Raw genomic sequence first — 17,271 nt, 5'->3', positions numbered from 1 at the left:
AGGATGACTCTAATTTTCAAACTCATTCAGGAAAATAGAAGCTTTGGAGACTAAAAACAAAGAAAAACCCAAAACAAAAGAAAACAAACCAAAAACAAAAACAAACTGGGGCTGGAAAGATGGCTCAGTAGTTAGGAACACTGCTTTTGAGAGGACACAGGTTCAATTCCCAGCACCTATGTGGCAGCTCACAATTGTCTGTAGTTCCCAAATCTGACACCCATACAGACATACATGCAAGCAAAATACAAATGCATATAAATATTAAAAAAAACAAGAGTCTGTTGCAAAATTAGTGGTATTTCATGAAATTAATTTGTCAGTGTTACATTTCATATCAGTCAGAAACACGTATTTCTTTCCCAAGTCAAATGCAGAGATCTGTCCTAGAATGTACTTGGTTTTTATAGAATATAATGGTCAGATTGCCTTTCTAAACTTTTAATAAGGCATTTACATTTAATCTACCTTAAAAAAAAAGACCTTATCTCAACAAAACAAAAAACTCTAGGAAAGCATGTTCTGCCTCCAAAAGAAGGGACTTGAGAACGTCAAGGGCTGGGGGACCATGTTTGGTCTTTGGTGGTAGCTTAGCATGTGATAAGGCAGGAGACAAACACGGGGGATGTAAGTGGCAAGTGTGGGCAGTGCGGATTTCTCCACTTTCAGGGCTAGGCATTGCGGAGGACTGGGCTGAGGAAAGGGAGGGAATGAGACAGGGGTTGACTCTAAGGCAGTGGGGAGGTGTGGCCTCTGGTGTCTCTTCTGGTTCAGGGGAAGGTCAGTGGGGACCTGTGAGGCAAGCAACTATTCTCCCTAGGGATAGATGTCTTGATAAGGTGTCAAGATGCAAGACAAGAAAATGGGAGAATGTGCCTGTCACTGGGTCTGATCCAGGGAAAGATTTAAGTAAAAGGGTGCTCATTGCCTTGGGTTAGCCACATGAGGGACAGAACAAAAGTGGTCTCTTGGGACTGGCCCGATGTGAGTTCTATAGAGGCTAAGGCAGGGAGCCATGGAGTCAGTGATATTCAAGGCTCCTTTCTGAACATGGTGGTGCTGGGTCACTATTATACATTTGGAAAGGAGTGGACCGAGTTCCTGGATAAATAACTTTATCCTTGTTTCCACGCCCCTTCCCCTGACAGGCTCGCGGTGTGACGAGTCTTTGGTGTTTAGAGAACCTTCAGGCTTAAAAAGCTTTCAGGACTAAGGCACTGCAAGGAGGTAGCTGTGAGGACCATCCTGTGTACCCGGAACCAGGCTACTGGACTGGGGGGGACTGCCACGCCTGCAGCCTATGGTTAGGTTTACACATGGAGCTGTCGTGCTACAGCAGGACCTTGGTGATCACAGTCGTCGTCATCATCGTCGGTGTCAGGGTCCTCCTTGGGGAGCAGAGGCAGAGGAGAGGACCGTCCTGGGACCTGTACACTGGGGCTCGCACCGGAGCTCTGCTTCTTCATCCACTCACTCAGCGCTTCCCGCTCGCCCTGTAGCTGGCGGCGTGCCTGCTCCAAGGAGACAGCCTCCTGCTGCAGAACCCTGCGCTTGCGCTCCAGCTTGAGTTCCGCCTGCTTTAGGGCCGCCTCGCGCCGCTCCAGCTCCAGCTCGCGCCGGCTGCCCCGCATGGCCAGCGCACCCATCTGTTCCAACAGGCGTGCCCAGTCGCCCTCCGCAACCATAGTGGGGCTGGGCGGCGGCGGGCAGGACGCTGCGGGCGGCGCGCTCGGAGCAGCGCTCTTCTTCAGCTCCCGCAGGTGCGCATCACTCAGGTGCCGCCACAGCGCCCGCGTCCACAGCTGGAAGCTGGGGAGGCCACCCACTTGCTCCCCGCACAGGCGGCAGGTGGCGCAGGCGCTCATCATCAGGTGCCTAGGCTGAGCCGAGTCCAGATGGAAGTAGCCCCAGGCCTCGGAGTATGATGGCCCTGCGGGCGCAGGACAGTGGCCGCCTTGTTCTGCAGGGTCATCAGGCCTCCAGCTGTCTTCCATGGTGGTTTTCAGGGCCTTTTCATTCTTCATTCCTTCTGCAGTGTCTGCATAGAGGTAGGAGAATAACAGTAATAATTATACACACAGATCCTATAAACATCTGAGGACAAATGCCTTTTATGCTACAAACCTTGTGGGTATGTTTTTTTTTTCTTCCCCTCCTTAATACTAAACATTAAATGCCAATGTCTAAGAAAAGAATGTTAGAAATATCTAGTCCTCCTTGTTCTAAGCGTTCTCTTCCAAACAAGTATCTCCATGTACCACGTGTATCAAGAAACTGAGCTAAGCTGGAGATGTAGTTTGGTAGCTTGCTTGCCCAGCATGCACAAGTGACTAGATTTGATCCCAAACAGCACATACTGGGAGTGGGGATTATAACAATGTACTTATAAGAAAACAGGCCATACAGAAAACCATAAGCTTTCAAAGTATGCACATTTTAGGAAGTAGGCAGATGTAAAGCACAACCTTTTAAACTTGTGTCTTTAAATTAGATGACAGGCCAGGTCTCTCAGTGACCTTGAGGTCCTGGTTATTGGCTGGAGGTTCTGGACCATCCTAGGTTCCAAAGTAGAAAGATGTGTACAGGATAACTCGGGATGATCTTGGAGTTTGTAGGACACACAGACTCACAAGAAATGCTATGGAACAGCCTTGTTAGCAGGAAAATGACTAGTGAATGCCTATCTAGGATCCTCTAGTCCTGAGCATTTTATAGGTACCCAACACATACGCAAACAGTCCTTACTAATGGCCCCTCTCATATTTAGAAGATAGAAAGTTTGACACTTCCAGTTACAGGGCTGGGGAAGAAATCTAATGGTGTATGCTTTGTCTGCTAAAGTATCTACACAAGAGGGACCTAAAGAGTCACGACTGTAATCGCGAGTCTTGGATACGTGTGTAGGCATCACAGGATGGGTGCGGAGATCGGATAACCTGCCTGTGCGATTGGTGTTCTCCTTCCATCTTTACAGGGGTTCTGGGGATTGAACCCAGGTCGCCAGGCTCACATGGCGAGTGCTTTACCTGCTGAGCCATCACACTGGCTCAATGACTAAATAACTCATCCAACACAACTCCCTGCCCCTCCCCCCCCCAAAAAAGAAACACCTAAAAAGGTAGCATTTGGAACAAATTGGAACAAGTTGGAAGTGGACATGATTGCCTGGATCTAGACAGATATCTGAAGGTTAAGACAGGATGCGTGAGACCTGTTGAGCTCTTCTGATGGTTTATCTCAGGAAGCAACATGGCCAAGGAGAGCCAAGCTTAGTGAGCTAGCCAGCGGCTGCTCATTCTGCCAGGTTGAGGGAGGAGCAGTAGAGATTATAAAATTACAGAATCTGTTAAATCAGTAAGACTGAAGACAAAGGTCAGGAAAAAATATAACATGTGTGTATGTACATGATATGTATACATATATGCATGTATACAGGGAGAGATTTGGGTTTACAATTTTACAAAACAGTGGGCATAAAAGTCCAGAAATGACAGTGGGTGCTTCCAATACCCATTTCCCATGTTCAGACAGATCATCCAAATGAAAGATCAAAGGAATTTCAGAGTTAAACTATACTGTGAGTTATAGATACATGCAGAATATCCACCCAAAAGACATGGGCTATAAGTTCTTTTTAGTAGGCCACTGAACATTAATACAAAAGAATCAACAGATTATAGTGAAGTAGATCTAGAAGACAGCAAGAGAAACTCCAGAAACTACCCAGACATTAGAAATTAGATCATACATTTTCAAAAAGATCTTAAAAAACTTGGAAGAAATTTAAAAATCCCTAGAACCAAGTGGATATGAAAGCAAAACTCACCAGAACCTCTGGGGTGTAGCCTAGGCAGCTCAGAGAGGAAGGTTTATAACTGTGCATGCTTACATTAAAAATCCAGACAGGTCACAATAAATGGACCAGTGATACACCCCAGGTCTAACAGAAAGATCAAGTCAAATGCCAAAGGAGTAGATGGCAGGAATTTATGACAAGGACAGCAATTAATGAAATTTAAGCTAAATGAGTAGTATATAAAAACAAGTTCTTTGAAGAAAAAAAGAAAACCTTAAGGTTGAAAACCCTCTATATACATAATGCTATATACATAATGGGGAAAAACTGAAAGCATTTTCTCTAAAGAAGACAGGGTACCCATCCTCTCTGCTCTTGTTCAGCAGAGTGGGGAGGGAGGGAGAGGGAAAGGGGAACAAACAGGAAAAGCAGTGAAATTATTCATGTTTGCAGATGACAGGATCCTGAAAAGACCCTCAGGCCACCACCAGAAAACACTTTCAGAAAGTAACAGGAAAACAAACTCAGCATCCCAAATCAGCTTTTCTACATACTAATAAAATTGCCAAGGGGAAAAAAAAAAGGGGGGAAAAATCCCATTCTCAATACCAAAACAAACAAAAAAACAAAACAAAACCCCCAAAGCCTAAGGTGAAATGACCTCTATTAATAAACTAAAATATTGAAAAAAAATTGAAGTAGATAATGGAAGATGATTGCCCGGGCTCCTGGCTTAGCAGAATTAACACAGTGGGAATGGCTGTGTCATCAACAGTTATCTACAGAGTCAATGCAATCAGCTCCAAGAACTAGGGAATAAACACCCAACAGTCATATGGACACAAAGGACTCTTAATAGTCAATTCAATGCAAAGCAAACAAGAACAATACAGGAAGCACTGGCCTATACTACAGGGCCATAGAAACAAGACAGCGCAGTAGTTCCACAGACAGGTCTGTAGAACAGTGGACAGAATGGAGGACTGACCGAGCAAACCCACAAGCTACGGCCATGGAATCTTTGACAAAGCTGTTGTACATTACATTAGAAAACAGACGGCCTCTTTTACAAGTGGTGCTAGGAAAACTACATATTCACGTACAAAAGAATGAAACTAGACCGTCTCTCACTGGGCACACAAGTTCAATTCACAACTTGATTCCCAGGATCTTAGTATAATCCTGGGAACCCGGAAGCTGCCAGAGGAAAACATTAAGACAAGTATAAGCTAGAGCTAGGACTTCAGAGAGGTCAACAGCACAGGAAACAATGCCAGAGCCGAGGACTGGAACTGCTTGAAGCTAAGACTTCAGCACCACAAGGTAAACCAACACCAGAGTGAAGAAACCACCTACAGGAGGAGAGAAAAGCTCTGTCAGTTACGAATCCAACAGATTAATGTGAGGCGCGAGTGTAGTGTCTCGCCGGCAAGAACGCGCGCACACACACACACACCAGAATCCTTCCGTATGAACACGTTTATTCCCAAAAACCAAAATGGTGGAAGAAGACGAAGACGACTTGGGAAAGCACTGCTATATACCCTAGAGCGGTGTATTCACCTCTGATTGGCTGCTTACTCGTTGCGCGCCAAACGCCGTGGGATGGGCTTTAACTTTGGCGGGCTTTTACCATGGCACATGCGCAATTTACTTGTTTACTAGGAAGAATTATGGCTGACAGCGCCACCTAGCGATGGCGGACTTTGCCAGCACCCGCCGCGGCTCCCAACAGATTAATACCTGCAATCCATAATGAACTCCAAACATTGCCAAAAAGCATCCAATTAAACTGAATGGAGATACAAATGGCCAGTAAATGATCTGATGGTGCTCAACATTCTCAGCCGCCTTGAGCCTTACCTAAATCAAAATGGCTAGCATGAAGGAAACCACCAACAAGTGGTGGCCATTTGTCTCCACATGGAGAAAAAGGAATCCTTCTGTAAGGCTGTTGGGGATATAACTTAGGATAGCTTTGCTCATGCGTGGAGTGTGGGGGAGGTTCCTCAGAAAATCAATAGTGTATGATCTGTATCACATATGAGTATGCCTGAACAAGTCAAGGTCAACACAGCACTGAAATGTTTACACACCCATGTTTCTTGTTGAACTATTCATAATAGTCAAGATATGGAACCAGGAGCTGAAGAGACGGCTTAGCAGTTAGGAACACACATTGCTCTCGCAGAGAACTTACGTTCTCAGCCCCATCCTGTGCGACAACCAGCTCCCGGGGCACTTCTGTGCACACATATACACACAACGAAAAAGGACCAGCTTAGGTGTCTATAAAGGATGATGAGGTAGAGGACCACACAGACAAGTGAAAATATGACATCACAGGAAAGTGGATGAAACCAAGAGCTGTACGTAGAGTGAATTACGCCCGACTCAGACAAAAGCCACTTCCCCTTCACATACAGAAAGTAAAGTTTATACACAATGTATGCATCTGTAGGACACAGATGTACAAGAGAAAGAGTCTAAAGGCTAGGGAGAGGACAAGAAAAGGATAACAGAATTCACACATCACAGGAGCAGAGGGTAGAACCATTTAGGGGACAAAGGAGACCAACTAGATGTGAGGGGGCGGCAAGAGAAAGAACAAACTGTGGAGATACAGCTATACGGAAATGTGAGTGACGCCCAGGTCTCCTCATGCTGACCAAGTATTCTAAAGAGTACACAGAACAAGATTTTCTATTATAAACAGTTTAATTATCTAGCTTTATCTAAGATTTTCTATACATCCTATCTGTTAAGAACTCCATTTCCTTCTGCCTTGATCTGTCCTTCAGGGCTCTTTTTAATTACCAGACACAAGATGGGATGCTATTTTAGGGAATATAATTTATTTCATAAATTTAAAATGATTTGACTATTGCTTTGCCATTTTGACAGGCATGTGAGCTTACAAGGTTTTTTTTCCCCCACTTGTGTGGGGATTTGAGAGTCCCCATTGCTTACACACCTCTAGCAATGCCAGGGGTGACCCATCAAGGTTTTTACACCCCTATGAGCTGCAAGCTGGGCTTCCTGTAAATTCTGGGATGCTGAGAGCACCAGCCACATGTGTGGTCTGCTGGAAGTTAAGGTGGGCACTGCAGGAGAACATGGGTTCTTCACAGTGCTCCTCACCTGAGAGTGGGGACAAACAACAACTACAATGTAGGCCAGCACAGTACTGCCCCTCCAACGTGGTCGAGAGGACATTCTTTGCCTGGTCAGCCTTTTACTGTTGGAGGTCTTAACCAGTGGAAGGCAGCATGGTATGGAACTGTTCCACCTTCTCAGTCCTCCATAGTGCGCTGCATCCCAGCTCCCTAAGACATGAGTTTCTATCAGGGTGGAACCCCCTTTCATGCACCGGTCCAGCCCTGCAATACATACAGCCCGAGGCCATTTTAGCTTCACTTGGAGCGCAGCAGAAAGCCCAGGTTCACCCACCTAGCTGCTTACCACCACAGAACACACCAAGAGTTCTCACAATGGGGTTTTCAAAAAGCAAACGATCCAATAGGAAACTAGGCAAGAAACTTGGGCAGGCAAATGACCTCGGGGCCAATTCAAACGTCTGTGGAAAGGCAGTTCTGTCAGGGAGATGCTATGAGGGCAAGGGTCAAGGGTGTCATTTTACATCACCACCCTAACCAAGGTGGGCAAGCATAACCTTCAAAGTTGGGAAGGGAGCAAAAATAGGGGCACACTCGATTCCTACCAAAGATCTGAGCACTTTGAGGAAAGTCATCTGGAACTTTCTACATTAGTTAAACATTGAACTAAAGGCACCACGACATGAAGTCCTATGTGGTAGGACAGTTATCTCATCACTATTTAGAATGGGAACTATAGCTGAGTATATAAGGTCTGTTTATAACAGGGGAGATTACTGCAGTCATTAAAGGATGGGAAACCTGCCAGGCGTTCTAGAGAAGTTTGGGGGGGAGGGGCGCTAGATACTGTAAAATATGTATAAAATTCCATCATTTCTAGAGAATCCCAGATTACTACAGTGTTGTAAAGTGTTGTAAAGATACAGATGTTTGGGCTGGAGAGATGGCTCAGTGGTTAAGAGCACAAACTGCTCTTCCAGAGGTCCTGAGTTCAATTCCTAGCAACCACATGGTGGCTTACAACCATCTGAAATGGGATCCGATGCCCTCTTCTTGTGTGTCTGAAGATAGCTGCAGTGTACTCATATAAATAAGATAAATAAATCTTAAAAAAAAGATATAGGTGTTCTTTAATCATGATGTAGTTACATCCTAATGAACCCACCAGACACAGAAAATAAAGTAGAAGCTGGCTTTAATGGCCTACTAATCATGGCCAAGCACTGCAGTGCATTATAGACCATCAGCCATTTCCTCTCAGGACTGCAAGGCTCCCAAGAGCCGCCACTGGACATTTCTGCCCAGCTGCCCATGCTGTGTGATGCTAGCCAGATCACGTGTCAAAATTCAAACTATGGCTTCTACTGAATGTCTACCACTTGCATTCCATCGTCGTGCCCAAAACTCCTATATGGAGGCATCTCCACAGATTTAGGCTAAGAAAGTAAGGAGACACAACAGCTGAGGTGTCAGGTGATGGGAGAGGTGGAGGAGGGGAAGTATTAAGCAAAAAATCCAAAAGAAAACCTCCAAGAAAGCATATGGGTGCTATGCCTATGCCTTACCACAATGTAAGTGGCAAGATCTATATGTAAATAAAAAGCAACTTTCAATAAACAACCCTTGGCATCTCAGCTATGAGTTCAGGTGGGAACAGACACTAAAGAGCCTGAAGAAAGACAGTCCCAAGGGCAAGGCCTTTGCCAAGATGAGACACCTGGAGATCCACATGCACAGGGGGTTGCCATCTGGAGGGTCCACAAGTGTAACATGGTTCCCTGTGCCTTGCTCAAGCAGGAGATTCTGTGTCCACAAGAAGCAAAGGATGTGACAGGAGAGGAAGGAGCTCAACCTGCTCCTCTGTTTGACAGAGCAGACACCTGGCTGCGTTTGCCATAGGTACATCTCCCTGAATTAAGATGAGGGCTGGCCGACCTCCCAGCACCATGCAGAGGAACTACAGGGGAGCGACTGGCACTCCTGCTCTGGTGTACCTGCACTGAGACTGCAGTGGCGGAGAAGCACAGTGACATTCCTGGTGGACATCCAAGATGGAATCCTAAGAGATCCATAATGCCCAAAGCAAACCAGAAAGGACCCATGACGTTCCTCAGATTGATTTTCACTTCCTAAATGGACCTTCACATAGAAACAGACTGCTCATCACTCAGGTCCAGGAACGATGAGAAGGTGGGCTAGCCCAGGCTGGGTCATGTCTACATCTGTTAACAGGAACCAGATAACAACAACAATGCATAACCATTATTATGCATGTAGGTGACAGAGAAAATGAAGGACAAGACCTTTCATTCTGTTCCTTGGATGTTATAACCTGGCACGAAGGTGCCAACAGGCGTGATTATTTTGCTTATGCCTTTACTCCAGCCAACTCTCATCCAAGTAAACGTCCACCATGCACCTGCTCGGGGTTCCACACGGCCCTGCTGCTGACCAGGTGAGAAGACCAGCACAAGTTCTCCCTTCAAAAACTCACCACCTGGAGTTGGAGCGGAAACAGTATTTCCAATAATTCCGATATCCTCGGAGAAAATCAGATCAGTGTTTGGCTTCAAAAAGAGTTCTACTTTGTTAGTATATAACTAGGCTTCTGAGATCCTGTTTTAAAATTAAAGACATTTAAACTACTAAAAGTACTGCTAGGATAAAATCAACTTAGTAATGGACAATTTTGAGTCCAATTTCAGAGGGGAAAAATGCTGGGTGAAAACGCCAACTGCAAGCCTTCGTGGCAAGGGAAGACCACCACTTTGGCACTATGCCTCTAAATCTTCCCATGGCTGAACTTCACTTGGAGGTCTATACTCTGGAAGGAGTGATAACTTTCTGTGGGAGATAATAGATTTCCATGGATCATCCCCGCATTTGAGTCTTTTGAAATTTACTAGAAACCTATCAAGTTAAATCCAGATTCCTCGGTACGACTTCCCCAAATACCAACACAGGCTGAAGGAAGCCATTAAAACCTGGAAATAATGGAGCCTTCAAGATGGCTCAGCAGCTCTGCCTCTGACATCACCGAGACCAATAAAAGCTATGCCACATATATGGGGAAGGACCCTCTTACCCTTTAAGGGAATAGCCCAGATCCAGTTCCCTTATGGGGCTTAGGATTGATATGCCTGTTTGATACCACAGAAGGCACAGCTAATTGGCTACCAAAAAGATTATGAAATAAATAGATACCCCCAACAAAGCCAGGCCCAACCGTAAATAAGATGAATAACAATTTACATCCAGGGAAGAGATATCTCCTTGAGAATTCCCTTCTTTTTCCTTTCCAGGTAAAAATGAATCACCCGTGATGTCTGCTGTTAGAAGTTCTAATCCAGATGCTACTCAGACCTTCAAAGGGCCATTGACAAAAACATCAAACAGCTAGAGATTGACATCACTAATCTGAAGAAATCCCTCGTTTCACTGTCTGAAGAGACCTCCAAAAATCACAAAGATCCTTATTGGACTTGATTTACTCTATTACAATAGAAAAGGCTGTGTACTGCTCTTGACTGTGTACAGCCCTTAAAGAAGAATGTTGCCTTTACATAGACAAGACAGGGAGGGTTAAAGAGAGCATGAAAAAGGTCAGAGAAGGCCCTGAGAAAAGTCAGAGAGAAAGATGAGTGCTGGTACAAGAATTGGTTTTCAGCCTCTCCAAGGTTGTCAACCCTACCTCCTCTCATCTTGGGACCATTATTTGGGTTCTTTTTGCTTATTTCTTCTGGTCCCAGGCCTCAAATAGGCTGACTAACTCTGAAACAACAGATAAATAATTTGGTAGCAAAACCTATTCAGATACATCATCATAAGTTAGCTATGGAGGACCACGAGACTCAAGATGAGGTTGTTACTTTATCCAGGGTGTTACCAAAACCCATCTCCACCCAACCTAAAAGAGGGGACTTCTGCCCCTAGACCAGGCAGAGAGGGGCCACCCAGAACCCCCTCTGACAGGCGACCTGAATTCTTGCTTAGGCTGCGAGGCTACGCACTGCAAGGGAATATCAATAAAAGTTAAAAATATCTCTCTGGGTTCTCTGAGGGACAAGCCTGACTGCATAGGGGTTGATGTCAAAAGTATCCCCTCTCCAGGAAAAAGACATCAGGACGGGTATGACCCTCATGCTTCACTGGACGACAACAACAGGGGGACCGGAGCCATTACAAGGTCCCCTTCAATTATTGGAGATCAGGCCTCTATCCCCGCCTTCGCAAGATTAGATTCGCCACAGCCCGTCTATACTTAGAGAAGTGAGGAGATGTCAGGGGCATCCCTGCTTACACACTGAAGGCCTAAAATCAGCCATAGGCCCAAAATCAGCAATAGGCCTGTCATACATATATACTAACACCAAGTCTTGGGTCTCTGTGGATAAACACTGAAACAGATGGCTATAAGCTATTGTAAACAGGCAGTTTTTGTGACAATTTACCAGCCTGAATAGTCATAGACCTTGTAAATAGGTAGCCTTGGCAGATATTACCAACTTAGATAAGGACAAGTGAATCATACGCAGAGTCATAGTGACCTATCCCCTGAACCCTCACCCAGCCGATACCCTGTTCTGAAAAATATCTGTATTCCCCCTGAACACCCACACTCCAGTGTCATCCCCTTCCCCATGACCTGCCTTTTTGTGTTTATAACCCCTGTGTGAATGAGTATAAATTACAATTTGAAAAAATAATTATATATATATATTTATATATATAAAATTATATATATGGGACCTGTCACCAAGCCTGATGACCAGAATTTGAACGCTGGGACTCACATGGTGTAAGGAGAGATTGTCCTGGCCTCTATATACATGGGCACTCATGAATACACAAATGCAAGATTCTTAAAGCTGTAACTATGGTCTTACACACCAATACGTATGACTATATATGTATACATGTATATTTGTATAACTATAAAATTTATTATAAGACAAGCAGATGTACTATCTCTTAATTCTTTTGTTGGTTATTTTGTTTTTGTGCTGTTGGAGACTGTACCCACTATCTCACACATGCTAGGTAAGTGCTCTACCACTGAGCTCCTACCCTATAAATGGAGAAAGAAAAAAAGGAAGACTGTTCTGTCTCAAATTCAGGACAAATGGCTGACTTAACATATCAAGCAGACCATGGCTCGTCTCCATCAGCTTCCCCAACACCTGTTAAGAGTCCTGGCTCTTCTCACTCCCTGCACCTTACCCTAAACCCTCCAGCCCAGGGGCTGGGCTTCCCTTTCCCCAGCCTCAGATCTCTATATAACTTGGCCTAAATTTTAGCTACTCAGTCTCTTGGCCTCTTGCCCTCCTGGCTTTTAGCCCCTCTTGCTTCTTTTCCCTACTCCTCAGGGCTCCCTTCGGTTAGGGCTTCCCAGCTGCCTCTGGCTGTGCTCTCAGATTCACAATAAACTTTCTCAACCATCCCTAGGGGCAGGCACCACGGCTTCACTTTCTGTTCACCCTGAAGCCTCCTGCTGTGACTCGCACCTTATTTCAGATCTACCTTGCTTTGTTTCATGCATATGGTCACTATAAATCACCCATGACTTATGTTTGCACGCATAAGAACTGGGTAGGCCAGAGGCCAAAGAACCAGGAAACAAGTGAGGTGCAGTCCTGTTTGTCCTTCTGTAGTCAAAGGCAATCAACTTCAGTTGGATTTGCCAGGCAGAGCAATAAACAGGGATGTGTTGATTGAGCCTGGATCTTACATGAAAAACTGACGTTATGAAATTCACAGATTATGTGAAGCTCTAACAGCGCTTGCGTTTACTTCATCCAACAGTGGTGTAATTCAAAGCAAACATAATTGAGTAATTAGCCTTCGTGGCTGCAGTGCCAGGGAGCCATAATGCACACGCCTGTCATCTGTCCAGTGCTGCTCACCTATTAGTTTCCTACCATGGACTCGTCCATAAACAGACCCAGACAACTAGAAAAATTAGCCTGTAATTATTAGCCTGAAGGCATACATGAGATTAAAAGCTAGTAAAGAGGCTGGAGAGATGGCTCAGTAAGCACTTGTTGCTCTTCCAGAAGACCAGAGTTCCAGTCCCAGCATCCAGGTCCAGTTGCTCCTCCTGACTGCCTGTAACCCCAGGTCTGTGGAATCTGACACTGTTTCCACAGGCATCCTCATGTATGCGCACACCCGGTGGGAGTGGGAGCATACACATAAAGAAAAAATGTTTAAGTCAGTAAAGATGACTGCAAAGTATTCTGAAACAAAGGGTTACGTGTTAAATATTCAGAAAAAGGTTTTACATGGGCTGTTAAAAACAACAAAGTACTGGACTCATAGCTATTTGGTGAAGCAAAAACACTGCCTGAATGCTTTAAGCTGAACTCTCAGCTATCTCTACCATTAGCTAAAAGCCACCAAAGCACTAGTAATGCATTTTAAAATAACACGCTATGCCCTAAAGTGCACCTTTATTTCAGCCCTATATTAATATATATGTATACATACATGTACATAAACACACATATGGCTTTTGTAACTTAAAAATATTTGAGAATTACCTGGTATGGATTCTTAAACACTTTAAAAGCCCTGCAATTCCCTATGCCTTTTACTGTCACTTCCCTTGAACTATTTTGGAGGCCAAAGGGCGTACTAATAATATAGTACAAGAATCACCAGGAATGGTGGCCCATGCATTTAATCCCAGCACTTGGGAGGCAGGTAGTCTCTGAGATCGAAGTCAGCCTGGTCTACACAGGCGAGTTCCAGGTCTCCCAAGGACACAGTGAGACCCTGTTTTTTAAAAAAAAAAAAATCAGTAACACCACTATCTCAACTTATGATACTAATTCAACAGCTGTTCTAAACACCTTCTCTTTGGAGCTCAGCAATGTCAGATACTTTACTTCCAAGGAAGGAAACCCCGTTCCATTCTTTTTAGTAAAGCTTTGAGCCGGCCACAGATGGCTTGCACAACCAAAGGCTCCAGTGTGCTGGGAAAGGATCAGGAAACTCTTTTGTTTGTGTCTAGTGGAGGAGGGGATTCTGGTTTACACCGGTTTTCTCCCCCGCACAGGTGGGAAACATTAACCAAGTCACAACGAGCGCTAGAGGCCCCTAGCCACAGGCTGGACTCAAAGTCAGTCTTCTCCGAGATAACTTTATGAGGACAGTTTTTCCCTCTCCCTCCGGAGCTGCTTAACCACAGAGAGCCAAGAAGCCCCAGACGGCTCTGGAAGCCCACAGGCTGGGGCTCTCCGCCAAGCCGGGGTGGCAGGCATCCCCCGCAGAGCCCACTGCTGCAGCCCGGGAGCACACGGCCTGGGGGCTCCCCCTGCGGTCCTGCATGGGGTCCCCCGCACCCCTCCAGCCCGCGGACCCCCGAGACCACTGCAGCCCCCAGGTGTCCCCGCGGTCGCTCCCGCTACGCCACTCCGCCTAGCCCCAGCCAGCCACGCTCACCCGGACGCCGCGATGGTCGCCCCTCGCCTCCCGGCTCCTCGCAGACATCTTGTCCCGGACGGAAAGAGCCGATTCCCCCTTAAAGACACAGCGCTCAATTCCCGCGTCTGGGGGCGTCCAGGGGGGCGGTGACGCCGGGGCGCCCCTGCTTAAACCATCCGGTCCGGGAGGGGTTTAGAGTAACGGATGGAGAACTAGTTTAACGAATTGAAATTTGTCGGGGGGTTTTAAACGGTGCAATAATAGCCCAGGGATGCCAAAAACGTTTTAACCCTGCCTCTGCACGTCTGCGTCAACCTTCCAAGACCTGGCTGGCTTCAGCTGGTCCAGAGCCTCGGCTGGGCGCACTGCTCGCTCGCATTCTTTCAGTTTAAGGCCTCTGATGTGGCACAAGTCAGAAGTCCCTGCAATCAAGGTCTAAGGAGGAAAAGGTGTTCACCCAAACCACCAGCACAGGGGACTACTTTTGTCTTCATTATAGTCAGCCACAGCGTCTGCGTGATTTACAACAATTACATCAGCCGCCAGCAGCTGCGTTCTAAGGCGGGTTTCTGTATTCCACGCTCCTGGTGGAAAGAGAAACCTTTTCAAGACCGGCCCGCTGAGTGCGGCTGAGAGCTTTGGGGCTTTGCAGGTTGAGGGGAAATCCTGTTGTGTAGTGTTTGCTGTTCCAGCTGTACAAATATTCCCACCACACAGATTTTTTTAATCTACAAATAGTCGTAAGGAAGTGACTTGCCAAAGTCAAGAATGCACCAGTTAGCTCTTGCGCACAGCTGGCGCATTCTGCCCTTTATTCGTAAAATACAAAACAAAACAAAACCCCCTCACTAATTTGTTGCTTTTTAACTTAGTGTTTTTGCGTGGTGGTGGTGGTGGGTCTGTGCATGCATGGGTGCAGTGTCAGTGGAATCCAGAAGAGGGCGATGGAGCGTCCGTTCGTCCGTAACTTTTTTTTTTTTTTAAACCCACTGAATCGTCTCTTTAGCCCACATACTGCTCTGCTCACATTCTATTGGTCAAAGTAAGCCACACGAGAAATGGGAGAGAAGCCTTGCTAGCCAGAGACAATAAGAAAAAAAAGTAAAAATAAAAGAAACAAATTATTTTGTTAAGACAATCCATGTTAACTGCTTTGGTTCAAGTGGTTTAGGAATGGAGGTGCTGGGCATGAACCCTTGGCCTCGCTCACGCGGAACACGTTTTGCCATGGATCTATTATTATAACCCTCCTCACATTTTTTTTTAAACCTGATAGGCTTATTTGTTGACGTTTTACTATGCCAAGAATTTCATAGGAAAGAGAAATCTTGTTGGGTATCTTGAAAGGAATAATTTTGGAATGGAGAAATTCATTATTAGATTCCCTACCCCTCTTTAAAGTTTTATTTAAATATTTTTCATACAATATATTTTGATGATATTCTTTTTTTAACCCGGCAAACCAGTACAAAAAAAAAATCAGGATTCTCTAGAGTAACAGAACTTACAGAATGACTTTCTTTCTACATATATAGAAAGGGGGATTTTTAGAATGACTTACAGGCTGTGTTCCAGCTAATCCAACAGTGACTGCCTATGAACAAAAAGTCCAAGCATCCAATAGCTGCTCAGCTCACAAGGCTGAGTGTCTCCGCTGGTCTTCAGTATACGCTGGAATCCTGCAGAAGGAGGCTCTAAGGCTGATGAACTTGCCAGCAAGACTGGAGCATAGAGGCAAAGAGCACAAGCTTCCTTTTTCCGTGTCCTTATATAGGCTTCTAGCAGAAGGCCTGGCTCGGATTAGGGGGTGGGCTTTTCAGGCTCAAAAGATTAAAGGTGTGTCTTCTTACCTCAAAGATCCTGATTAGAAGTGGATCTTCCTACTTCAAATTAGGCAAAAATCCCTCACAGGTATGCCTTCCATTTTTGGGTTTTAGTTAGTTCCAGATGCACTGAGGTTGAGAACCAAGAATTGCCATCACACGTGGAGACAGTTTTGTATTGGGCAACTACTCTGAACAAGAGGCCCGCCCTGGTGTGTGGTTGACAGACAGTATCTCCCTATTGGAGAAAGCTTACGTTCCCTCTCTCTCCCTGCAGGGGTAAATTGCAACCAGCTCTTCGTTAGGAGTGGGACCTTGCCCACTTCTCTCACTGGGATTTGGTCTGGCTTGCCCCTTTGCAGATCTCTGTGTGTCACCTGTGTCGGCCTTGGTGCGTCTGGAATACGCGGTTTCCTTGGAGTCAGCCACACCTTTTGCTCTTACACTGTCTCCACCTCCTCTCCCACAGAGTTCCCAGAGGCTCGGGGAGGAAGTGATGAGGACATCCCTTTTAGGATGGAATGCTCCAAAGTCTCTTACTCCCTGTGTGCTGCTCAGCTGTGGGTGTGTTTGATTAGCATCTACTGCAAGAAGACACGTCTCTGATGCAGGTTGTGTGATGTGCTGATTTCACATATGGGAATTAAAATATATCACTGGGAGTTGTTTTATTGCTGTGTTAATTTAGCAGAATCATAGTAGTAGGTTTTGCCTTAGAAGCCATGACCTCGGTAGTCTCAGGTTCTTAGCATCTTTAAAAGTATGGGTTCCATCTCATGGCGTGGGCTTGCCTCCACTGCTTTAACAAAAGCACCCTGATTGAAAGAAAAGCATCGAACACAAGTGAATACACTTAAAGCCATCTCCATGAAATAACTGTGTTTGGTATATCTTTTAGTAAGAAGTCGGTCTCATTTATTTCTTTAGTTTCAGAGGTGGTGATGGAACCCATGGCTTCTCTGCTGAGTCCCCAGCCTGAGGTGTTCCGGTTTGAATGCCTAGCACATCCATTTGACACTTCAGATTGGTGGCACACACTGTCACTGAGGCAGAGGCAGAGGCAGAGAGGCAGAGGCAGAGGCAGAGGCAGAGGCAGAGGCAGAGGCAGAGG

General features: G+C 45.6%; 1 protein-coding gene and 1 non-coding gene across 3 annotated transcripts; both read right to left on the bottom strand.

Moving 5' to 3' along the window:
* Positions 1 to 280: 280 nt before the first annotated feature.
* Zbed3 (zinc finger BED-type containing 3) lies at positions 281 to 14,427 on the bottom strand. Of its 2 annotated transcripts, none has more exons than XM_028760175.1 (2): positions 14,356 to 14,427; positions 281 to 2,038 (listed from the first exon to the last, which is right to left on the bottom strand). In XM_028760175.1, the coding sequence occupies exon 2, from the start codon at positions 2,022 to 2,024 to the stop codon at positions 1,311 to 1,313; it is 714 nt and encodes a 237-aa protein (XP_028616008.1). In that variant the 5' UTR covers positions 2,025 to 2,038; positions 14,356 to 14,427; the 3' UTR covers positions 281 to 1,310. The 2 variants fall into 2 exon arrangements, with proteins under 2 accessions (XP_028616008.1, XP_028616009.1); XM_028760176.1 differs by lacking the exon at positions 14,356 to 14,427 and adding an exon at positions 13,452 to 13,522.
* LOC114614600 lies at positions 6,963 to 7,100 on the bottom strand. Its single transcript, XR_003710363.1, has one exon. It is a non-coding gene; the product is annotated as a small nucleolar RNA SNORA47 (small nucleolar RNA).
* Positions 14,428 to 17,271: the final 2,844 nt, after the last annotated feature.

This window comes from Grammomys surdaster, unplaced genomic scaffold (genome assembly GCF_004785775.1).
Source record: "Grammomys surdaster isolate TR1022 unplaced genomic scaffold, NIH_TR_1.0 126391, whole genome shotgun sequence".
Lineage (NCBI taxonomy): Eukaryota > Metazoa > Chordata > Mammalia > Rodentia > Muridae > Grammomys > Grammomys surdaster.
This window is presented reverse-complemented; position numbering and strand designations above follow the sequence as displayed.

Excerpts from the sequence above, each read along its gene's own strand:
- Zbed3 (XM_028760175.1), bottom strand. The coding sequence starts at position 2,024 with ATGAAGAATGAAAAGGCCCTGAAAACCACCATGGAAGACAGCTGGAGG.